We start from the raw sequence: 25,912 nt of genomic DNA, 5'->3' as shown, positions 1-25,912 counted from the left end.
AGACCACAGTGCCAAGATGTTAGCTTCCTCTCCTGATATACAGGAGGTCGTGTGGTTCAATCCCGACCCTTATGCCTCTTATATTTGGAGTTTGCATGTCTCTTTTTCTCCCCGTGGTCGTGTGGATTTTTCTCCGGCTCCTCCGGTGTTTTCCCTCCACATTTAGAACCGCGCTTTCAGAGTATTTGGCTGCTATACATTTCCACGTGCTGAGCCACTTTGTTGAGCTATCATATGTGATGGACAGGTCGCGTCTAAAAAGAGCTACATAGCTAGCTCAGTGGGCCTTACCTGGTAAAATAAAATAAAAATTGTTTAAGTTTTAGCTGTGTACCAAGGGGTTGTGGAGCTTGCACGCGGGTACGAGAGACCATTGAAAGTACGTCATCGCTCGCCTCTCTTGGTGGTGGAAATTCCACGTTCCCGTGGCAAGTAAGTCCCGGGTGTTTTTTCTTTTTATAACGACCACTGTCGGTTTCTTTCACGCAAAGTGTTGTAGCTTCTTCTTGGTTCTTTCGGTAAAGTCACGTAGAAGGGAGATAATAAAATAATAAAAATAAAACATAATAAAATAATACAATTCTCACGACGTTTCGGCCACAACGCAAGCAGCCGTCCTCAGGTGAAGAACAGGTCTGTCGGAAAGACAGCGTCTGAATGAATACCACCAAGCTTGGCAGCGTATACCACCAAATTTGGCAGTGTATACCACCAAGCTTGGCAAAGTGTTGTAGCCTGGTGCTTACTTTACTGACCCTGGTTGTGTTGGTAATGTTGGTGATGATCGTGATGGCAGAGATAGAGAGTAGATGGTGATGATGGCGTTGTTATATAATAGATTATGAGGATAATGGAAATCTCATAGAGTAGATGGCGATAATGATGAAGGCAGTGCTATCGACGTTCCAGTGATGTAAGTGTTATATCATGATTGATGGCAGCTCTATACAATACTCTAGGTCAGGGGTCCTCAAACTTTTTAAACAGGGGGCCAGTTCACTGTCCCTCAGACCGTTGGAGGGCCGGACTATAGTTAAAAAAACTATGAACAAATTCCTATGCACACTGCATATATCTTATTTTGAAGTGAAGAAACAAAACGGGAACAAATACAATATTTGAAATGAAGAACAAGTAAAGTTAAATCAACAAACTTGCCGGTATTTCAATGGGAACTATGGGCCTGCTTTTGGCTAATGAGATGGTCAATGTCCGGTTCCATTTTGTCACTGCTAGTCGTAACAAGTGATGCAAGTGTGCATCCGTTAGTCTAGATCTGGTTGAAGATTTTAAATGTCTTATTCTGGAAAAAGTCTGTTCACAGACATAAGTGCTGCCAAAGATGGTTGCCATTTTGAGTGCATGGTTCCTGAGATGAGGATATGTCTCAGTGGGGAGAGATGCATAGAAATTATGGAGGCTGCTTGACTTGAATGCGTCTTTCAGAGAGTCACAATTCTGCAGTTCAGCCAGTTCCATTTGGTAAATTGTATCCACATTTTCAATGTCAATAGAAAATGGGTTACGGAAAAGCTGTATGTCCTGTTCATGGAGATGAAGCTCTTTAAATCTAAATTGGAACTCCTTTTGCAATTTTTCCAGTGAATCCACACATGTTTTGTTTGGGAATGCAACCAATGGTTTTTCCGCTAACAGATTTTGAGTTGTGGGGAGATGGCAGAAGTTTTCCTCCTTCACTTGTTTGATGAGGAGGCCTAATTTTACTTCAAATGCTTTGACATGTGATTGCATATCACAGATGAGCTTCCAGTTTCCTTGAAGTTGCACATTGAAACTGTTGAGTAGCTCTGTTACATCTGTCAAAAAGGCAAGGTGCCATTTCCATTCTGCATCATTGAGCTCTGGTACTTCTTTGTTTTTTGAAAGCAGAAAAGCTGTAATCTGTGGAAGTAAGTCATATAAACGTTTCAAAACTCTCCCTCGACTCAGCCAACGGACTTCTGTGTGGTACAGAACATCTCATAGTCAACATTTAGCTCAGACAGAAATTCCTGAAATTGTCTGTGGTTTAGTGCATGAGCTCTAATGAAGCTGAGGGAGGGAGAGCCAGTCAAGCGCAGCCAGGGGAGGGCTGGCAGCCTTAGGCCTGGGGAGCAATTCCAGTCAATTGGCCCATTGAACCATTCACCAGCGCAGCCCAATGAGTGCCCACCGCCACCGCTCAATCAGTGCCCACCGCCGCAGCTCAATCAGTGCTCACCTGCGCAGCCAAATCAGTGCTCGCCACCGCAGCCCAATCAGTGCTCACCAGCGCAGCCCAATTAGTGCTCACAAGCGCAGCCCAATTAGTGACCATGGGCCGGATAAATGTCCTCGGTGGGCCGCATGTGGCCCGCGGGCCGTAGTTTGAGGACCCCTGCTCTAGGTTATGCTTCTGCTGCTCATGATGGTAGTGATGTCGATGTATCATCGATCCTGGATCACGACCTCACAGTCAAGTTATCGATCCAACAACTGGAAACCACGATTCTGCATGTCCACGAAGGTGCAATACGACCGTGACGAATCTTTACGATGTAATAACACTCAAAACGCGCACACATACACAAATATCCCCCGTGTACCCTTAGATTGTAGGGGCAAGTGCTGTTAGCGAGCACCTAATAAAGGCCGGCACGGCACACGAGGGGGTGGGTGGCCAGCACCACGCCGGGCCGCCTTTGTCTCTCAAGTAGAAATATTTGCACTCCGCACCAGGTACTTATTTCAGGCTGAGTCGACCTAGGAGAGACCCCAGGACCGGTCGAGATAATCGTCACCGGTGGTGACTGTGAACGGAAATCGAACTCGGGTCGCCGGGTTCGTAGCGCAGCGCGCTGACCGCTACCCACACACGTACACACATACAAACGTACACATGTACGTATGTACAAACACACATCGTAGTTGCTAACAACACCACAAGCCACCGTTTCCAGTTTATTAACAGCACTTGTAAAATCCACTCAACGGTAACGCGGGCACCACTTTGCACGTGCGACTGAAATAATAGCGAAAGCTTCTCCCCCCACCACCACCGCTCTCCCATCAACCCTTCACCAAAAATGTAAAAAAAAAACTGAAACACAGAAAAACGGCATCCGTCCAGAAGTCCAAAACTTCTCCGCTCGGTTGACGTCCGTTCTCCAAGTCGCGTCGTGGGGGGTGAGTTGGGGGGGTGAGTGGGGGGTGAGGGGAGGGGGTGAGTTTTAGGGTGAGTAGGGGGTGAGTGGGGAGGGGGATGAGTTGGGGGGTGAGTTAGAGGGTGAGTGGGTGGGTGAGTTGGAGGGTGAGTGGGGGGGGGGGGGGGTGAGTGGGGGGGAGGATGAATGGGGGGATGAGAGGGTGAGTGGGGGGTGAGTGAAAGGGTGAGTGGGGGAGGGTGAACCGGGGGGGGGGGTGTAAGTGGGGGTGGGGGAGGTGAGTGGGGGGGTGAGTTGGTGAGTGGGGGGGGGGAGGATGAATGGGGGGATGAGAGGGTGAGTGGGGGGTATGTGGGGGGGGGGTGAGAGGGTGAGTGGGGGGGTGAGTGAAAGGGTGAGTCGGGGGGGGGGTGAGTGGGGGGGTGTAAGTGGGGGTGGGTGAGTGGGGGTGAGTGTGGGGGCCAGCCGACTTGATTCTGGCAGAAAGGACAGCCATGCGTTCTCGTCTCCTAGCGCTCCGGGCGCGCTCTGGGACCAATAAAGTTGAGAGCGCTGCGAGGAATAAAAGAGACGCTCAGAGTTTGTTAGCGTCGGTTCGGAGAGAGACGAGAGGAGAGAGAGGAGAGGAGAGAGAGGAGTTGACGCGTGCGTGCGGGGGGTGGGGGGGACGTTCCCAGGGCAGGTGCCGGGCCTCCTGCCTGGCCGAGTTGAAGACAAAAAAAATTTCGGTCGAACTTGTAGAGGAATGTCACTCTCTGACGACGGAGAGGTCTCTTGTGACAAGTGCTCATTTGCGGTGGTGGCTGCTAATGTAGGGTTGGATGTGTAGGGTTGGTAGTGTAGGGTTGGTAGTGTAGGGCTGGTAGTGTAGGGCTGGTAGTGTAGGGCTGGTAGTGTAGGGCTGGTAGTGTAGGGCTGGTAGTGTAGGGCTGGAAGTGTAGGGCTGGAAGTGTAGGGCTGGAAGTGTAGGGCTGGAAGTGTAGGGCTGGAAGTGTAGGGCTGGAAGTGTAGGGCTGGTAGTGGAGTGGCTGGTAGTGGGGCATTGTGGGTAATACTCCACCTAAATATCTTCTTCCAAAAATGTTTGAATTAGAATGTCTTCATACATAAACACCAATAGTTAAACCCATTTAACCGTTTCAAAAAACTTCAAACAAGTGGGTTAATTTCTTAAAGCCTGAGTACTGATTGCAATAACCTCCATAATTACCTTTGTATTCGTATCTTCTGTGCTGTACACTCATAAAGATTACATGTTCTCTACTTTATGATGTTTTCCCTCATAAAATCATCACGCTGTCATATGTCCAGGATCACAGTTACCGTGATTTTATTTCTTCTCGACCATAAATGTTCGTTAGCACTTTTGCAATGCACCCTGGCGCTGCCAATTTTTACAAGACAAAACTTGTCCTGAAATATTATTATTTTTGCACTTTATAAAAATTCCACACATGAAACACACGCACACAAAAATTCAATTGCGGCTTTAATTTCAACATCGCATTCTCCTCCTGGGAAACCCAAAGTGCCTCTCGGAGCTGATAAAGCGGCGTGCATTTTGCACGGATCACTTAAGAAACAACACGATCTTATTTCAACAGTTTTTATCCCGAAAATATGCCGATGTTAAAATTATAATAATAATCATAATAACCACCCATGCACCTCGAGCGAACCAAATGGGAAGTCCACGGTGATTGCAGTGTCTGGGCAGTTCATATAAAACGCATGTGATTAGCGCACCGCGCTACGAACCCAGCGACCCGAGTTCGATTCCCGCTCACGGCTACCAACACCAGTGACGATTATCTGAACCGGTCCTGGTGCCTCCTCCCCTAGGTCGACTCGGCCTCAAATGAGTACATGGTAAGCATCGCTACTATGGAGACAAAGGCGGCCGGGCGTGGTGCTGGCCACCCACCCCATCGTGTGCCGTGCCGGCCTTCATAGGTGGCTCGCTAACAGCACTTGTCCCTACAGTCTGTTTAAGGCTACACGGAAGATCTTTGTCCTTTTTGAGTGTTTTACAGACATTTCAACAATTATTGATGATTTTTTTTTCTAGGCGGTGAGTGAAGGGGTCGACAGTGGTTTGTGTAAGCAAAACAACCGTGAAAAAAATACTTTACATGACAAAAATAGTTCTTTAAATAAATAATTCCATTTCAAGCCTCGCTTTTGGGGGTCTCGGGGGTGGTGGTGGTGGTGGGGTTACCTGAATTTTGAAAAATGAAATAATTTAAGTTAAACAAATAGCTCCTGCCAAGAGTCACTTTGCACTGACAGCCTGTCACCCCATGTCTTGTAATTATTTTGGTTGTTTAACGGGGGGAGGTAAGAGGTAATTTGCCAACGGAAACATGCCTTAATTGCTCGGGACTGGTTGTTGCGAACAAAGCAATGGGGAGGAAGAGCGAAAGTCGGAGGGGAGTCTCAGCAATTTGTCAAAGTTTAAACAAATCTACGCGACTTCTTTGCGTGTGTTTTTTTGTTTTTACGCAAGAGTAACGGAGGTTAATGCAACCTTTACGGGGGGAAGCGATGAGAGGGTTATGTTGATGTTGTTTAACGTTGACTTTCGCCACCGTTTCGATCGCAGTTTCTTTGGATTTTTTTGAAACGCAAAGCCGTGACGCCGCCACGTCTCCTGCTACGGTGAGATTCGGGTGGTGATCGTGTTCTTAGTTTTCAACCCTTAACCGTGGAACTTCCATATTACTATGGCGGGGGTGAGTCTATCCAAAAAAATGTGCTTCCCACAAAATGGTACAGTGCTCGTTTTACCAACATATAACGAATACAATTCTCAGTTGACCTTTAACCTATAACAATGGTAAATTACAGTAAATTTTCAATCCACTATTAGATAACAGAATGGGCACCATGGTGGCTAGGAAATGTTTACTACCTCACCTGGTATACAGGAGGTCGTGGGTTCGATCCTGACCCTGACGCCTGCTGTATGTTTGAAGTTTGCGTGTCTCTCTCCCCGTGGTCACGTGGAATTTTCTCCAGGTCCTCCGGGTTTTCCCTCCACATTTAGAATCAACGTGCGTTTAGAGTATGTGGCTACTACAAGTGTCCACTTGATAAGCCACTTCATTGAGCTATCATTTGTGGGCAGGTCGCTTCTTAAAACGAGTAATATAGCTCAGTGGGTCTTACCTGGTAAAATAAAAAGTTGTTTTCATAATACAGAAATAAGTTACTGATTTACCAGGATAACCACCTGGGTTTGCATACTTGTTTTCAAGAGTGGTGTCCTGTTACATTGGGATGTCTGGCCACCACCGATAACTTTTGTATATGTTTAGCTACGGGAGGAAATCAGAGACCCCGGGAGAAACCCCATGCGGAACAGGGGGAGAGACAGCATACAAACTGCACACATGGTAGGCATCGAACCCAGGAACTTTCTGCCGTGAGGAGCAAATGTTGCCACTGCACCGCGCCAATTTGCGTGTCTACGAGGCCCTTTTATTCCACTCACAAGGTTTGCAAAATCACCTCACGGCCGAGTTGCTTCTCATTTACTTGATACAGCGAGCGACGGTTCCACCTGAAGACGGAAGCTTGTGTTGCCTCCGAAACGTCGTGATTTTTATTTTACTTTTTATTTTACTTTTATTAATTTAAATTTTTTTACCTACGTGACTTTACCGAAAAAACCTAAGAATATGAATCCTTGCAGTCACGAAAGCTTCAAATCTAGAATTGCTTCTAAGCGTTGAAGTAGAGTAAAGAAAAAGTAAAAAAAAAACCCCTCGACCGATGTCACTGGACAACGGACGGACCGAGGACGAATCGGGAAAGCGAAGCTACACATTTGCCGGCACGTTCCACACACCTCCAGCGACGCGGCAGCTGTGTGAGTGTTTGTTCAGAAGGTCTGGAGGTCAAGTCAGTGCAGCCACAAGGGTTTAGGGGTTTCCTCACTTCCAGCAGAGGAGGCCTTGCGGCGGGGGGCTGGCAAGGCCGAAAGCCCCGCGTCGATGAATCCGCGCGGTCCGTGGCCTCCCTCGCCCGTGCAGTTTCACCGCTCGATCCTCTCCGCCCTCGCGGCCACGAAGAGCGTCCCGTCTTCAGCGTCATCGTCGCCACGTTGGCTCGCCACCGGACAAAGACGGTCGCCGCATCGCGCGCCCTTTCAGATGCGCCCCTGCGGCCGTCTGGAACGCTCTTGCCGATGTTAGGAAGCCGCTGGAGTTGTGCGCTTTTGAATCAACTCGATTGAAAACGAATTTCTTCAGAACTACTTTTTGTGTTTGGTTCGTTGTCCTTCTCCCACATCTCCGATTAGCACGGTTGGCTACGTACGGTGCAAAAGAAGTTCCAACATTTCCCCCGCCCGTCCGTTCCCATTGGCCGATTTAGTTTGTGGAAATATGTCTTGTTTTGGCATTGGGGTTTGGCGAGTTGAGATTACCGCATCAGCATCCACAAAGAGCAGAGACATTTCGTTTTAATTGCACGGCTGATTACGGCCCGGCTCTTTGGAAGCCCCTTGTAACGCGTAATTTGTAACGCAGCACTGGGGATTATATTACACCAATCCCTCCCCCACGCCCCCTTGTCGTGGCGTTGTGTATCGGTGGGGGGGGGGGGGTGCAAGCAGCGTGTTGGCGTGGGGGGGGGGGCCCCGTACCACCAAACGTCCTGTCGGCCCACCCAAGTTTCACCCTGCTTAGCGGGGATATCACTAAGGAGGTCACCCCCCCCCCACACTCAACCGCTCTTCTGCCCCCCCCCCCCCTTCACCACCCACCTCGCCCCCCCCCACCCATCTGAGAGGAGCTGGAGCCCGGCCTGCTCCGCTTCATTTTCTAAAATATATAATTATATTTTCATATAACCGGCTGCATCGTTTCCTTTGGAGCGATGCCTACCTTCAGTTAAGATTATCCCCGCGGTGCACTGGATGACAGCGGTGCAAGACTTCCCACTCTTGATGAAGGTGTCCGCGGGTCGCCTTTCATTTTTCGACGTCTCTCCAGACGACGGCGATGCTCATTCCCTGGCGGCGGTTATTCTTCTTTTCTTCCCCCAAAAATTACGACGGGCTCTTACCCTCGTAGCTGTGTCGCCCGTGCTGGCGCGCCCTTGGCCTGTTTCGAGTGACTTTGAAAACTTTGTTCGCGAGGGTAAAAACCAAACAGAAACATACTCGCAGCGGTTACTCCGACGCGCTTTCGGCTCGTACCGCGCACCGCTCGACGCGATGTCCTGATCCCGCGCCTCGGTGTAATTCCACGCGCTCCTCTTCTCGCCTCTCGGTGTAATTTCACGCGTTGCATCCTGGGGCTTTTTCCAGGTGCTACGGTTTTCTCTTCGCGCGCACGAACGCCCGTCACTTGGCTAAACGCACCGCAACGACACAGAGGACTGCGGAACCAGGGGACCAATTGGTGCCCGCCGGCTTTTGCCGCTCCGTCTGTCCTCCCTCCCAGCTTGCCCTGCGTGGTTCCTTCTCGCGAGCGAATCGTCTGGGGTGGCAGCCAGCTGCAAACATTTAGATCGTTGCGGTTCATGATTATTCATTGCACGCGTTCAGAGTCCTGTTCTCTCTTCCTTTGTCCCATGTTTCTGTCACAAAGGTACAAAGGTAAATATGTTCGTCATCTTTCGATTTAAAGCTTTCGTGACTGCAGGGATTCATCTTCTTGGTTCTTTCGGTAAAGTCACGTAGAAGGGGAAAAATAAAATAATAATTATTTTATAACGTTATTTGTTTCTTTCGGTTAAGTCACGTCTAAAGATAAAATAATAAATTAAATTAAATAATAGAATACGACGTTTCGATTGCAACACAAGCAATCATCATCAGGTATAATGAAATAGCGACATAAAATCTAACCAGAAAACTATAGACAGACATATTAGCAGACAGATATCACCAAGATACATAGCGAGAGCGACACAGGTAACAGAGAGGGGTGATCGTCTCTGTGTGGTGGCCTTAAATAGACAGAGGGGGGGGCGGAGGCAGAGAGAGGGAGGAGGGTTAGATAAAAAATTAGCATATCAATGAGTGGTCAACAGACGTGGTGCTGCGAATGCGATGGCACGGCAAGCAAGCCTGAAAATCAGGAGAAGGACACACTAAAATTAAATAACCTAGTAAAATATCGAAATGTAATGTAATACAACACAGAGGGTCGGTCAACACACAATTAACGCATAGCCTGGTTGATTACGTATTTCAAAGATTGCTAAGTTAGAATTTAAGTGTGAACAATCTAAAGAGAGGACACAGGCAGAGAAAACAAGTCGCCAGAGAGAGAGAAAAAAGATAAGCTTAAAACTTCCCCGTAGAAGTGGTTCAATCTTAATTTTAGAACTTTCGTGACTGCAGGAATTATTATTTGTTTCTTTCGGTTAAGTCACGTCTAAAGATAAAATAATAAATTAAATTAAATAATAGAATACGACGTTTCGATTGCAACACAAGCAATCATCATCAGGTATAATGAAATAGCGACATAAAATCTAACCAGAAAACTATAGACAGACATATTAGCAGACAGATATCACGTTTTATTTTTATTATTTTATTATTTCCCTTCTACGTGAAATAACCAAGAAGATGTTCGTCATCATCATCATCGCCAGGATCCATGGGCAGATAGCCCCGTAGGTGTCCACTGCACATTTGGTCACGTGTTTTCCACTTTCCTCTCTTGTCTTGTGCCAATCTGCTCAAGTAGTGGCCACATCTTTCTGGTACCAACCTCTTGTGTCGTCGTCGTCAAGCCGTGCTCCATTGGGTCTTCTTCTCTTGCCGGTTCCTTACGTTGTTTTGTCCATCCTAGTGCAAGTGTGTCTAATTTGTGTCAGCTTTCTTCTCATCACTGCCTGCATCATCAGGTTGTCTTCTTCTGCGTGCAGACTTTTTCTCACTTCTACGTTGTTCACTCTTTGGGCCCAGCAATACATTTCGAGTGCCAATATCTTATCTCTTTCAGTCTCTTTTTTATTGTGTACCAAGTGAAAACTCCCATCGGGCATTTTTACACTTTGTATTTTCAAATCAAATGACAGTAATTTTATTTTTTAATTTCTCGAAAAACCTTCATTCGATTTTGGGTCACGGCTAACATCAATGGCTCGCGATACTTCTGAACCAGTCCACCTGCGCTCTCTGCACCCCCGTTGGCTGCTCCCCGACTAAGCCACCTCGAAAGGGGTAACTTTTACCTTTCTACCAAAACCGCGCGTCGCGTGCCGTGCAAACGAGCAGCGGCACGAACATTTAGATTGCGCGCGTCACCCATCATTGGCGTATACGGGATACGTGCAATAGACACGTTTTGCATTTTTTTTGTTATTGGTACGAAACGTCTGCCTACGAATTTCGCCCGGACGCGATATGAATTGCGCGGCTGACGCGAGTCGACACCGTGTCCAGTTTGATTTGTAAACTCCGTGAAGAACGGGGGGGGGGGGGGGGGCGTTGGGGGGGGCAGAATCTTGGCCCGTGCGCAGCATTCTGTGGTATGCAGGAGCACGTGGGTTCGATCCAGACCCTGACGCCTGCTGTATATTTTGAGTCTGCGTGTCTCTCTTCCCGTGGCCGCGTGGATTTTCTCCGGTTTTTCCGTCCACATTTAGAATCAACGCGCGCTTGTAGAGTATTTGGCTGCTACACATTTCCACGTGATGATAAGTTGCTTCGTTGAGCTGTCATTTGTGATGGCCATGTCGCTTCTGAAAAATAAGTTAATACCTCTAGTGGGCTTTTCCTGGTATGATGGGCGTGGTTTATGTTTATTTGTTTGTGTTTGGGTGATTTGTTTACCTTTCTTGTACTGTCGTGTTTTTGTCATGTTTGTCGTTGCGACGTCCTTACCCGCCCCTACTGGACATCTGTGAAAACGAGCTTTATAGCTCATCGGATTCCTCCAGTATGAATACGTATTTCTGAGTCTGACTTCGGCACCGCCAGCGGCAGTCCTCCAACGCCGTGAGCATCTTAGCCGTGCTCAGCAGGCACGGGAGCGGGGTGAGATATATTTGGCATGGGAACGGCGTTTGTCGTTTTAATGGTTTAATAATTACGATGTGTAATTAATGATTAACAACGATTTCAACTCGTAACGCACCGCACAGCATTTGCTCGCTGTCGACGACGCAAGGAGGGACCAGGGGTGAGCGGGAAGGCATCAGCCTGCCGGTGAGCCACCGGCGCGACCAACAATTGCCCAAGCTCTGCTCTCCTCTATACACGAAGATGTTTTCAACCAATTAATGAGTGTTTACATGTCGGAGGAAACCAGAACACCCGGAGAAAACCTGCGCATGCGAGGGGGAAACACGCTATCCCATGCAGACGGAACAGATGGGAGTCCACACTTGCTGTACCGCCTTCTGGGCGAGCCAGGGTACGGCGTCTCTTTGAGGCCCACGGGAAGGGAGTTTCAACAACATTTGTGCAGTGATCCACCAACAGGCCACGTGTAGAGCCACCACTGCCCGGCAACATTTTATTGTGCTCAGCCACTGCAAGGGGCTTCTTTTCCGCATTGGCTGATAGGCACCTGATTTTAGTTGCCTTTTCCATTCATTAATGCTGAGGCGTGTGTTGATGTATGACCCACCAAAGGTATTTCCAAATCCGATTTAGCGATGAGTAAAGACAAATTTAAACATTTAAGTACACATTGCCCAATGAGCAGTCAAGTGTCACACATCTATGAACTGTCACTTGAAAGCCGTTGCAGAAATGAATCATCTTCTCCAGGCTCAACCCGGGCATTAGCGTGCCTTACTTCTGAGCCAGGTGGTGGAAATTCCACATTCACGTGGCAGGAGCCAGTCTGTCCGCTGCCAATCAACCCGTAAGTGATGGAGGTTTTTTTCTAATTAAGGTGGATGAAATTAAGATTCACTGAATGGGTCGTTTGGAATGATGTCAACCAAAGTTGGAGGACAATTCACCCAGAAGTACTACTCATCTAGCCACAATTCCTCACTAAGTTAAATACACACTGTGTCTTCAGGCGGCGTGTGAATAACTCAAACGAAGTGGACGTAAGAAAGACTCTCGTCTCGAGCACAGTTCAGGGTTTTTCGATTTCATTTATTCCCGATGCTTGCGCAGGTCGACGATTCCGCGCTGCTTTGCGAACGTCGCACCTGGCCCTGCGATCACTTCCCCCGCCACCGCGCGATTATCTCGCGCGCCCCTCTCCCCCGACGCCCGGAGACGCACCGCAACGGGAGACGAGCTTGCAAATCGCAGCCCGCGGCGATCACGGGCGATGAGCCGGAGCCTTCGAGCCAGCGTTGGAAACGGCCCGGCGTCCCCGTGTGGCGTAGCGGAGTCGGCAGTGCCGGCGATGTGGTCTCTGGGAAAAGTCTCACGCGGACCCTCGTATCGGCAGGTCACCTCGCCCCCACCACACTCCTCCTCACCTGGGCTTGCCGTCACCTGCACACCGCCTGGCTTGGCCGCGCGTCGCTTTGAAGTCTCATCCGCCGCGATAATTACGCCTCTGAGCTCACGTTTTCATCAAGTCCCTAATGATTTTAATAGGCTTCTCTGTTCCTTTGCCTGCAGTGATTGAGGTCATGGAAAAGATGTTGAAGATATAATAATAATACATTTTTTATTTTCTTCAAATCTTCAAAAAAAAATTACTTTTCTTGCAATTATATTCCAGTTGCGCTGTCGTGAGATGGAATTTCCAGACTCAGCTTGCACGGAACGGAATGTACCACTTTGTCTTGAATAATTACTTCGGAAAATATCATTGCACATCTGCTCATCTGATGAGAGTTGTCTACCAGGTACTCAGCTCTTCGAATATTGAGAGATTTATTAATTATTATAATTGCTACAGGCGTTTCAGTCGGCATCATTATCCAGACCGCGACCAGATCTTGATTAAATAATGAATGCTAGCCTACAGCTCTTTGCGAATCCACTGGTGGATGAAACCCCCCCCCCCCCCCCGTGCCTTGTGAGCAGGTTGTTTCGCCGAACCCTTTTCCATGCCGGTCGGAGCGGCTTTCGAGACGGGCAACCCATCGATACAGTGGTACCCCGGAGATGGAACTGAATTCGTTCCAGAAGGCCATTCGAACACCGATTTGTTCGAACACCGAATTCATTTTCCCCATAAGAATGAATGTAAATGACATGAATTGGTTGCAGACACAAGAAAGCTCTCATTATAAAGCATTTTTACACGAAGTTTACAGTAATTACATGCATAAAATCGTACAAAAAAAAAGAAGCATAATAAATAAATGGAGACATTGTGTATGGATAAACACCTAAAAACACTAAAATAAAGGAAATTAACGAAAAAGTTAAGGAACGATGTCTTGCGGGTCTGCACTGGGTGAGAGCTACGTGTTAACTGAGCCTCTCACCCGGTAAAACCTTTGTCTGGGCAAGCGTCATGCACGCTGCCCATACGCGTCTCAGCCGTACAGGTTCTTTCAAGTCGCGATTGGCCGTTCGACCTCCGAATTTCGTTCGGTTTCCGGGGAAAAAAATGTTCGGAAACATCGTTCGAACACCGATTTGTTCGAGTTCTGGTGCATTCGATCTCCGAGGTTCTACTGTATGTCACTCGCCGCTCACGTTAGCCACAGCCGGGAAATCAAACCCGGGCCGCCGAGTTTACAGTTACAGTCCACTGACCACTTGAACCGCCTCGTTCTGTCGCGTGGCGTACAAATAATTGGTGAAGTCTCTGAGCTGGATCAATCCAAATGGGTTCTGTGGTGTGATATTCTGGGGCCATTCTCTGGGATAAAATGATTCTGTCCCAGCCGATCTGAGCGACTCAAAACATACCTCCTGTCTATTGTTTAAGTTTCAAGGTTAAAAATGATACGTAGAAAAATTATCCGTAAACATTCCAGACATTCTCACTCCACCAGTGCATGACGGCCTCTGCACATGTCAGTCATGGGATAATTTTTTTGACCATACTTCACCACGCCGGTCGGTGACGAGTGAGGGGGCGGCGCTCAGAACTGGTTCTCATATCGAGTGCCGCGGACATTAGCTATGGAATCGAACTCGGAACTCCGGGTTCGTTCCGTCGCACGGCTAAGCACCGCGTGCGTGCGACCGCGTGTCGATTAATTCTCTCAACTTAACCCTTTCCATCATGTGACTGCAGGAATCCATACTCTTTGGTTCTTTCGGTAAAGTCACTTAGGTATAAAATAAAATAAATCGCGACGTTTCGGGCGCAACACAAGCGTCCATCATCAGGTGGGAAAGCATGGTCTGCTGCTGAGGCAGACTGTTTTAAAAGGTTTGAAATGGGTGTAGCTCAAGGGTCATAAAGACCCTTTCCCATTTCGAGACAACTGCAAGTCGTAGGGTGCAGGTCCCGTTCACTGTTGAATGTCAGAACTCGCAAGCAGTTCAGCGTTCATTTTATTTCGAGAAGCGTAGCGCTGTTGCTTTTTAAGACATTGTACTCACCGCGGATAACTGTAGCGACACGACCGCACTCTACGACAGCTGACGCCAAACCGTGCCACGCTCCCTCCCGCATGGCCTTGTGGGAGCCTCGGTTCTCATGAAGTTATCTTACTTAAGTTTTCCTTGCGGTTCCATTCCGATGACGCGCGCGTACCTCATCGGAATGGGAAAAGATAAAAAAGAAAATGCTTGAACTCTCCACGCTGTGCCAGCTCTCTGTCTCTCTTGTTTGTTCGAACGTCGTCGAGTTAATTTGTTGTCGCGCTTCTCTTGCCCCCCCCGTGCAGGCGAACACGCTCACCCAGGGCCTGGAGAAGATCCCCGACCAGCTGGGATACCTCGTCATGTCCGACGACGGGGTCCTTGCCGTGCGTATTTGCTCCGACGCCGCACCGCTGACACGCACACACACATACACACACAACAACCGCCATTCGCCACTAAGTGGCGGTGACGTCACCACGACGCTTGTGCCAGGCCAAGTGCACCTTGAGGCTGCCACGTGAAGTGTCGAACGCCCGCTGGCAGGAGTTCACAGGGCAGACCCAGCAGGTGCCACGGGTCGACCGACCGAGATGACCGAGATGACTGGCTGATGCACCACCTGTGCCCCCTACTGTGCCAACTTGCTGTGCTTTAGCCACCCAGTGCTCCGCTCGTTGTTGTGAGCGTCGCTCCTCCGCCCTCCGTTGTTGTTGGAGGGCGACTACACACACATACACACACACACACGCACACGCGTCCGCAGGTGCCCTTGCCCCCTTGCTGTCGTTGTTGTCGGCCGGTAACTTCCCGCCACTGGGCAAAAAACTCCTTCGCCACCCCCCCCATTCTCCGGCAATCCTCCCTTTTCAGTTCCTGTCCAGTCGTGAGCTCCGAAATCTGTGATGTTGCCTCGCTGCTGCTGCTGCTACTGCCGCGTCTTCTCTTCCCTTCCCTCCCTCGGTCTCCACTCTGGCGTCGGCTTCATCGCTCGTCTCGCGTCAGCTGTTCCTGCAACAGTTCCGTTTTATTCTTTGTCGCTTTAACAACAGCAGCATCAACGGTGACCCCCTGTTCTTTCATGAATTGCTAAACGGACCTCTCCGAATTTCTCTTAACGTCGGTGGGTTTTTTTTTGTTTCTCTCATTTTTATCTCAGTGCCGAGCTTACTTTGCCGAATCCTGATAAAAAAAAAAAACTTCACTCCCAGTCCAACTAACCGGGGTTGGTGGTCAAATTTGGGTTTGGTTCAAGCGAGACCACGAAGAACAGATGTGCAAATAGTTGGAAAGTTCCCGACTGCGGAGTACAAAGTGAGGCGTGTGTGGAGCTGCACTTAATTCATTCACCACGTTTTCGTTTCGCCGGAGCACGCCGCTGTACAGGTTTTTAATGGAAAAAGAATAGATAATAGATGGTAACGTGATAACAAATGTAATGTTAATAGCTTCAAAAAGTCAATGAGTCTCCACTTCAATTTCGATTTAAAGCTTCGTGACTGCAGGGATCCATATTCTTGGTTCTTTCGGTAAAGTCACGTAGAAGGGAAATAATAAAATAAAACAATAAAATTCTCACGACGTTTTGATTGCAACACAAGCAATCATCATCAGGTGTGAAAACCACAAATGTTCTTGCTGTGGGTTTCACACCTGACGATGATTGCTTGTGTTGCAATCGAAACGTCGTGAGAATTTTATTTGTATTATTTTATTATTTCCCTTCTACGTGACTTTACCGAAAGAACCAAGAATATGAGTCTCCACGTGTTCGCCATCGTTGTCAACGCGTGGCCTGGTATCTTCTCCAGGTGGTCTCCAGAGCCCGGAGGCACATCTCTTGTGGTGTCGTTGCAAATTCTCGGAAGTGTTCACATCTTTTTGAAGCGCCATGTATTCCGAGGGGTCGCCTGCAAATTCACGACGTGGTCAGTGCGGTAACTCGTGGTGTCACCCCTCATGGACCTCCGCCCGTACCACACCACACAAAATCCTTAGTAATGTTCTTTGTTTTAAAGCTTTCGTGACTGCAGGGATTCATCTTCTTGGTTATTTCGGTAAAGTCACGTAGAAATAATAAAAATAAAACACAAGAAAATTTTTATTTTATTGAAATAATAAACATTTTTATTTTATTAAAATAATAAAAAATGAAACATATAATAAAAAAAAAATTGTATTATGTTTTATTTTTATTATTATATTATTTCCCTTCTACGTGACTTTACCGAAAGAACCAAGAAGAATGTTCTTTGTACTAATGTTACTCGTAAATCCCGTATATCACTGAACGTAATGGCAATAGTAGTGACGTAAACACCTAGCAAAATTAAAATTACACCTTTAAATTACAATATTTCCTTTAATTACTCCTTATTTCTCAAAAAAAGTTATTGATATGGGTTCACAAATACTAATTACCACAATATTGCAGCTAAAACACCAGAAAATTTGACAAAACCAGCGACGATAGAGACACCAGCAGCGATGAACACAACAGCGCGTGCTTGTGGCGCGTGCAGACAAACCCACGTGACTCAAAGCGTCACTGTAGTTGGGTAACAATGACGGCTCTGGCCGGAGTGCATTAGAAGGTTCAAAAAGTAAATTCGCATCGAGTTTTAGCCTTGCAGGCGTATTGATACAGTACGTGTAAGCTGGGCTTACGAAAAAAAAAATGTTATAATTAACTCCAGGGATATTTTATAAAAAAAACAGAATTAATTTCTGCTGAAACACCGCACAAAAATTGTTATAGACAGTCGTCTTGGTGTCACCCCCTCTGGTGATGTCACCCGGTGCGGTCCGCACGCTCCCCCCTAGCGACGCCACTGCCGTTGGCTCAGAATCGAGACGAAAAACGCGTCACGGCGATTTGATGCTCAAACGCGCGTCATGTTTGCAGCCCTGAGCCAGTGGCGCGAATTCCACATTACCGAGACAGGAGGCCGCGTCGCTCTATTGGACGACTGCCGTTGTTGCTTCGTCGCAAAGGGGTCGTCATTTTATCGACCCCGGAGGGGGTTATGGTTCGAGTCAACCCCCACCCCACAACCACGGTATGAACTTGCAACCTTCCATTTGTGAGCTGCTCACTCTGCCAGCTGATGCCACGATGTATTTGTGACGCTGTCATTGGAGAGGCCCCTGAAAGCCACGTGTGCCATGCTACTGTGCACCATAAAAGCTGGGTTGCAGTGGTAAAGCAATGTTGTCATCGCACAGTGCACACGAAGCATTACCGGGTCATTCTGATTATACATATTTGTGTGTTGAACTTTTTTCACACCGTACGTAGACAACCCTGCCAATCGAAGCTGCGGGGGAAGGACAACAAACGAAATCACAACAAGTGGTCCTAAAGAAATTAGTTTTCAATCTAGATTTAAAAGTGCATAGCTCAAGTGGCGTCCGAATATCGGAGGGAAGAGCGTTCCAGACGGCCGCAGAAGCGCTTTGTTCGATGGCGGCCGTACATTTTAATATACACAGTGTGCTGCGCAGAACTACACGCAGTACCTCAACCACACTGTCATGGGGGCTCGTTTGACCATATTCCACCATGCTGGTCATGGTGGTTTGGTGAAGGGGGGTGATGGGAGTGCCTCGGACTGGTTTTGGTTCCACTCAGCAACAGATCAAACTCGGTTCTCTGGTTCGCGTTCGTAAAGCAAATAACGAACGGACAAATTGGTAAATAATCCACGTCGGGTCGTGAACTAGAAATGACCCCTGTGGGAAAAGAATCTCACCGGGGCCACGTTGATTTTATGAAATCATAATAACGTGAATTACCGGCGAGGCCTTTTGTTGCATTGTCTGAGCGAGAATTTTCACGACCCGACACAAAAAGCCTCCCACAAAGGCCGCTGTCCGTAGTGCGCGTGGGGTGCAGGGGCAGCCCGAAGTGCGGGGAGCGGCAGCGCGGCAGTTACCGCACCGCGCTTACGGACCCGCGAAGACCCGAGTTCGATTCCTGCTCGCGGCCAGCACCAGTGACCAAGCAGTCCTGGGTTCTCGCCTCAAATGAGTACCTGGTGCGGTGCGTAAACATCACCACTGGGGAGGGGGGGCGGGGGGGGGAGCGTGGTTAGGGCCCACACCATCCCCAATAGGTGCTCACTAACAGCACTTTCCCCCAGGAGTCTGTTGAGGATATACGGGGGATCTTTGTCTTTGTGTTGCGTGCGTTTCCAACGGCAATAAGTTATTCAAAAGCAGGAATGCGAGTGGTGGATTTTCGGTGGAGAGTTAATAGGATTACGGCGGCGACCGAAGGACGGACGTGGACGGATAATGGAACCGGCTTGGGAGTGTGCAGAGCGGAGAGACGCGGAGGGAAGGAGGAGGAGGAGGAGGGAGATGCGTGGGTTCTTAAGGAGATGGAGGATGAATGCGTTCTCTGGCCTTGATTCACGACGGGCAAGCGGCTAATTTTGAAAGAGAGAAAAAAAGCACACAAATCCTTCTGCTTGGCCACCCAAAGGAACCATTCGTGGTGGAAATGTCACGGAAATGACCACTGCTGGGGTGCCCAGTTGCTTAATTGTGTTTTTAATTACCTTTCAGTTCCTGTTTCGAGTTTCCCTACGCGTACAGACAGACGCCTGAAATGTAATCTGGACATTATCGTTTTTAACTTTGGCCGTGCCGGTAAGACTCGGGAAATGAGCAAACGAGCGTCGCTTCTTTAAAAAAAACTCTACGGCCGTCGGAGTGTCGCGTCGTTTACGTCATGGAATCGGCCCTGGGGGACGATGCCACGGAGCTACTCCCGGAGTCTCTTCAACGGGTCCAGCTCTCCCGCCGCTAGATGGCACCGCGATTATCTGCATGTGCACGTTGAACGTCTTTCGCGCCTGTGCGTAAGCCGACCGCGCTAATCGGAGGTGCGGGGGGGTGCGGGGGGGGGCGGGGGAAGAACAACAAAACCGAGCACAAAAAACACTCCTGAAGAAATGAGTTTTCAGTCGAGATTATCTAAAAGCGCACAGTTCCAGTGGCTTCCTATCATCGGAAAAGAAGAGCGTTCCAGACGGCCTGCAGAAGCGGTGCGGCGACCGTCGTTGCCCGGACGGCCCGCCAACTTTGGCGGCGACGATCACGCTGAAGGTGCTACGGCCATTAGTGGGGCTCGTAGAAGGTGGAACACTTCCATGTGTAGCTACCGTTGAATGGAAGAAAACCGCGGTTCTTTGGGCTGCATCGGTTTACGAGGGACGTGCGAGGTCGTCAAAAGGGCATTGCGTACACTAAGCTCGCTCGTGCACCGTGCCGGCCTTCGTAGGCGCTCGCTCGCCTTGAAGCAGAGGTCGCAAACGGGTTTTGATTCCTTACCCGTACCCGTACCCGGCCGCACCAGGGTCGCAAACGGCTACCCGTACCCGTACCCGGCTGGGTACGGGTAGCCGGGTATCGGGTAGGGTACGGGTATCGGGTACCCGGTTGCGACCTCTGCCTTGAAGCCCTTTCCCCCAACAGGCCACGTAGGCTTCCTGGGGGATCTTTTGCTTTGTGCTTTTTTGCGCGCGTGCGTTCGCAGTCGGGCGGCGAGCTGGAAAACGCGGAGCGCGCGGGGAAGGTGCTCGTGGCGATGCTCCGCTTGGCCGTGACGCTGACCATCGAGGACAAGGCCGAACCCTGCTTCAAGAGACTGTCTGGTGAGTGAGCTACTACTCCACCGCTGGTCGGTCGCAGGCGGTGGGGGCAGAGTGTGGGTACCGCCAGCTCTCCCCAAAGACGTCTGGCCAGTTTTGGAAGAGTAGGCCAAAATACCCTCGCTCTCGAGGGGCTCTCTCGAGCTGCCGTGGTTTGGGTGGATGCAGTTCATGAAATACGGCTATTATCCTGTTTGCTACTATATCTTTATGGAAGTACATAGACATTAAAAAAAAAAAATCATTGTATCAGTTTTACAAACGAGTTTGATGACGACGAATGACATAATTACAATTATTTATATTAAAAAAATTACCGAATAATAATTTGTAACCCGTGAATGTTCAGCTTAATGCTCCGAACCCACACTCCATGAAAAATGAAGTGAAATTGCAGGAAGTGACAATCGGGTTAGGTCACAACTGCTGTCAGCCAGTGCTTCTCCACTATCACCGACATGATTTGGGGCAGTGGTTCTTCACCTTTACTGCAGCCTTGCGCCCCTTTGTTTCTCAATCGTAAATTAAAAATGTTAAAGGTTAATAAACACATAGGGGTTTGATAACGCAAAGTAGTTGTTTGCTTACGTGCCCGTGATTCGTTTGTGCTTTTGATGATTTAACAAATCTGACCACGTCTCGTTCCCCCATGGGGTGCAGCGTGCACCCCGGGTTAAGATAAAGAACCACGAATTTAGAGCAACAATCGGAGTGAATTGTTGAATCAAACAGCAACGGCCGCCACGGAGCGGGTCCCAAAATGTCAGTATCTTTAAATAGGGCCCCCTTCAATAATAATAAAAACATATTACCTCCGGTAAGTGTCATACTCCATTAGAAATAAGTTTTGCTGGCTGGCTGGCTGGCACACGGGTGACGTCACCGAGCACATCTGCGCGGTGACGTTGAGCCGGGCTCGTGCATCGCGCTGACGTCACTCTCCACCCCACCCCCCGTCACTCACCCTCCACCCCGAGCCGTGTATCCCACGCAAAAGCGTGGCCATTGCTAGTCAGGGTGTCAACTGGCGTGGGGGCATGGTGGGCATTGACACTTTCCCCCCCGCCCCCCCCCCCCCCACGTTGGATCTGCCACTGCAAAGGGCCCCCCCCCCCACCCCGCCACTCTCTCCTCGCCGCGTTGTTGCGACTCCGCGAGAGTCTGTGAATCCTCGTCCGCGCCACGGGCCATCGGGTGAGCAACCAAAACGACTCTTGAGATTTCGTCGTCGCAGAGACGTCCCTCACGCCGGCGACTCGGCTTTGGCAGGCGAGCTGTCTGCTCGGTTGCGGACGCGCCCCGAGAATCGACGCCTGTGTGCAGGCTGGAATTTATACGGAACGAGAGAGGCGGCTCTTCGGCTGGAGCTCGAGTCTGGGTTTCTTCGTCCTCGTTTTAAACTGCGCCGTCTGCATCGCGTTCTTACCGAAACGAAGACGTATCCGTTCGGATAACTTTCGCAGCTAGCGGCGTCGCCACCTTGTGTCAGGGAATACCCCTCAAACAGATGACACGGCAGAACTTCCTTCTGAATTGCCAAACAATGGACCTCTTTTATTTCGCCTAAAGGGAGCGCCGTTCGCGTGTCCCCCGGCGCATCAATCGAACCGACGCCTTAGATGAACCTGCGTCTGGCTAGCCCCAGCAGAGGCTGCGATCGCCACGGGGGGGGGGGGGGGGGGGGGCAGGTTTGCCCGCGGCCGACGATTCCTCCGCTCCCGTCTCCCGTCGTTTTCGCCGGCTGACCGTCCTGCCGGCGGTCTCCTTACGAGACGTTTGCGGAGAAAAAAAGAAAAAAAAACCTCACTCTGGCTCCCCGCTCATCGGCTTCCGGAAATCTTCTAAATTCTGGGAAAATGCGTAACACATGTACGCACGACACGGTTCATCGGATTATCGGAATAAATACGTTAGCGTCACGAGATGGGGACGGACGGACGGACGGATCGGATTGGGACTCGGGGACCCGGACTGCGCCAGCGTGGGCCCTGCGAGCCACAACCCCTCCTCCCACAACACCGGCAACACCTCCAGCCTCGAACCGGAGCGCCGTTCTTCATTGATATCGGCCTGACGATGAGTCAGTGGCCTAGCGTGGTTTTCATGGGCCCTGGGGCGAGGAATGAAATGGGGTTCTCCTCCCATTGCCCGCCTCCCCACCTCTTCGTGGCCCGACTCGCGGGCCCCTGCGGCATGCTGGGTAGGCAACGCCACTGCGATGGATTTCCAGAAGGGCCGCACGAGGTTGCGATGTCTGAACGGCCGAAAATACTTGAACGGATGAACCGGTCTTTGACTTTTGCCATTCTCCCAAACTGTTCTATTGTTCTTCTCAGTTCTAAACAGCACCTCCTGTACAGTCGATTTGTCAAATCCACTGCTGGATAACGACTGTGTTGATCCATGAGGGCAGTTTGATCATACTGCACCATGCTGGTCAATGCGATTTGGCGGGGCGGCGGGGGGGGGGTGCACGCAGGACATGTTCAGTCTTCTTATTTTGTACGGCTGCTGATGTAGATGCGGAGCTAAGGGACTACAATTTCACATTTAGGTGGTCAAGCCAGACAACTGTGTCAGAAGCAGCGGAGTAGCGTATCGCTGTGATGTCTCCTTCGCGTTTGTGAATCGGGGCATTGCGTCGTCATACGCTGCGTGGTCTGTTCTGGATGACCACAGTCGCACACTGGAGCGTTTTTAATTTTCCATGTGTGCAGTAGGGTAACCGCATGGTTTGTGCAGTATATGCGATTTAGGGTGGGCCCATGAGCAGCTCCGTGGAAGATCACACCCGGATCAAATCTTCTGCGTTGTTCAGCCATCACTCGCCGGCGATGTTCCCTTCCACGTGACCGGGAATCGATCTCGTCACCCAGTGCGCGAACCACTGCACCACCGCTCGCACCCCAAACAGCACGAATTCTTGAAAAGCAAAACTGATAAACTGGAAACACCCCGTATGTAGTTCTGTTTTTCTCAAAGTCCTTGCGTGGTTATACAGGTTTTTTTTTTCATCTGTGCTATGGAGAGACTTGCCCCTGCCATGGGAATGTGGAATTGCCGCTGCTGGATCGGAGCCACGGTTGGAGATGAGAGGGGGCGTCCCGCTGTTTGAGCAGTGAGAGACTCGTTTGGACTTCAAATGTTTTGTTAATGGCAACAGCATTCGCATTTTAGTCCTCGCTTTGATGTGACCACCAGTGCGGGCTCTCGAAATTCTATTTGAAGTCATTCCATAATTATATAACTGTATATATATTTACCAATGAGATTTGAGTATCTCTTTTGTGATGTCTGGGGACTACACATAGTGCAGGCCAGTAATGATCCCGTATAATTATAATGAATCACGTACAGCCCTTTGTCAATCGAGATTAGAGACCTGGACACCGCTGGCATCCAACATCAGGCTCTCCATATGCGCTGCCAACAGCGCTACCTTGGGATCAGGTGGTTCCGCCTTTGTCACAAGACGTCACCGTGATGGCATCCCGCACTGGTGTCTTTTGAAGCCATCCTTAAAAGTAAACGTCTTCACCGATTACTTTGCTATCGCGGGTAAAGCGACGTCAAGGGCACTTCATCAAAAGAATGATTTGTTTTACATTATGCAATTTTTGTGAATCAAAGTTGCCGAGCACAAGCCCATAAAAAAATTCCCAAAACTCCAAGCGGTCAGCAGCAAACACCTCAAGGTGTAAATCGACGTGAACTTGTACATTTCTCGATTTGAGCAAAGTTATCATTATCATTATAACAGCTTGGGGGGGGGGAGAGGTGGGGGGGGGGGGATTCCAAAGCGGAGCCGTCCGAAGGAAGAAGCAGGATTAGCAGTGTAGAGAGAGGGAAGAGAGAGCGAAAGCGAGAGAGAGAGAGGCGTAATCATCCAAAGTGGGAGCGACGGAGGGACGTGGGTGCAGCTGCTTCAGATTTGTGGCGTTGTTTAAACCTCCCCAGTCGAGCTCGGGGCGGCCGCTAATCCTCCCAGAATTCCTGGGGCACCCTCTGCTGATGGTTTGCAGGAGTGGCAGGGACTGTCCCACGGCTCGTGCGTAAGTCGGGCGGCGCGGAGTTGTTTTTTTTGCACTCGGACCCCCAATCGGTCTATCGCCCCGGTTCATCGACGGTTCAACTCTCCAGTAGCAGCGGTGCGACTGTGGTCATCGAGAGCAGACCGTTCAACGTGTAACGACGCAATGCCCCGATCCACAAATACGAAGGAGACATCGCGGCGATAGACTCCGAGCGCGGCTATCTGGGTTTGACCACCTGAATGTGAAATTGCAGTTGTTGTTCTGCGTCTACATCAGCGGCCGTACGACGACAAGAAAAATAACGGACAACGAAGCTCTGCGAAGGGATTTCGCGTCGTGCCACTCGTCGTTGTTCGGCGTGACGTCCGACGTTTCGCTCCGCGTCCTGGGAGCTTCTTCAGGAACCGAAGTAAGCGGCCGGCGTTCATAGCCGCTCGGTTAGTGCGCGGCCTTCGTCGCCGATGCTGCTCGTCGCTGCTGCAGAGCCGAGTTCCTCCCAAAGAAGCGGCTCCCGGCACGTGGAGCGAAACGTCGGACACCGCGCCCAGCAGCAGCGGCGACGACGAGTGGCACGAACGGGAGAACACAACGGGGAGCAACGCGAATGAACAACCGTGTAAAGTTCAAAGTTCAAGGTTCATTTATTAGGTATAGCCCTGTGAGCCATTCGGCTCTTGAATCGGGTGCAACCGCAACAAACAAAAAACAAAAACATGAACAATAAATCATCTTAAAGTGAATATGTGCAAACAGAAAATCCAAGAAAAGACAGCAAAATATTGCAGAAAAAATCACCGTACACCAACCCTGTGCAAATATACCAGTGGGATGCAAGTCAAACAACAACAACCACCATAGGAATGGGGAATTTCAGTCTACCTCTGTACTACAACAAACAAACATGGCCAAACCAAAACACTTTTCGAAAATCACCAAAATAAAGCCATAAAAGCAGGGTAAACGAGATGACAGGGCAGCAAGTAGATTACCGACCCCCCCGTTGACTGCTTTCCAACCCCACACACCCCCAGTACACGTGGTGGGTTTTCTCCGGGCACTCCGGGTTCCCCCCCCTCCCACGCGCGCGGAGGCAAACGCTCCATTCACAAGGAAGTGGACGAAACGTCCCAACGGAGGGCCTGGCCCACGCGACTCGAAGATGTGGATAGTTCATTAAATAAAGCTGTTCATCGGTAGAGTTAATCGATGGATCGATTGAGCGGACAATAAATCAATCGATCTGTCAGTGAATAAACGAGCGCACATTCTTTCATCAAGAGTGCTGGACCAGAGGGTGGGGCGGGCGTTGACAGCTGCCCCGGGGCAGCCCTGCCGAAGGGTGGCAGCGCCCGTATGTCCAGCCGGAAAACCCTTGCCATAGGAATGGGGAATTTCCACCGCTGACCAAGGGCCCCCAACGGAGATGAGCCAGCGAGAGACACTTGGGCTTCGGCGGGTAGGGCAATTTATAGATTTTGTGAAAATTGCAATCGATTCAGTGAATGAATCATCAGAAGAATTAGCTAAATGAACGTGTTCGTTGACTGGCGGGTGAGTCGATGTTCCCGCACAAATGAACAATTGCGTAATAATAGGGTTTTCCCCTTTTTTCTGGCAACAAAACTGAAACCTTTTTTTACAAGGATT

At 49.6% G+C, this 25,912-nt stretch overlaps 1 protein-coding gene across 4 annotated transcripts in view; it reads left to right on the top strand.

Annotated features, from left to right (window-relative positions):
• Positions 1–25,912, top strand: part of LOC144947019 (ragulator complex protein LAMTOR4-like) — a 62,589-nt gene that overhangs the window by 21,548 nt on the left and 15,129 nt on the right. For 3 of the 4 annotated variants that reach the window (XM_078876148.1, XM_078876145.1, XM_078876147.1), the window contains 2 exons: positions 14,880–14,960; positions 20,117–20,234. In XM_078876148.1, the coding sequence (XP_078732274.1) occupies positions 14,880–14,960; positions 20,117–20,234 (199 nt within the window). Of the gene's footprint in view, positions 1–7,964; positions 8,101–14,879; positions 14,961–20,116; positions 20,235–25,912 lie in introns of those variants that run through there. The other variant, XM_078876146.1, reaches the window with a different exon arrangement.

Source organism: Lampetra fluviatilis, chromosome 43 (assembly GCF_964198595.1).
Source record: "Lampetra fluviatilis chromosome 43, kcLamFluv1.1, whole genome shotgun sequence".
NCBI lineage: Eukaryota > Metazoa > Chordata > Hyperoartia > Petromyzontiformes > Petromyzontidae > Lampetra > Lampetra fluviatilis.
This window is presented reverse-complemented; position numbering and strand designations above follow the sequence as displayed.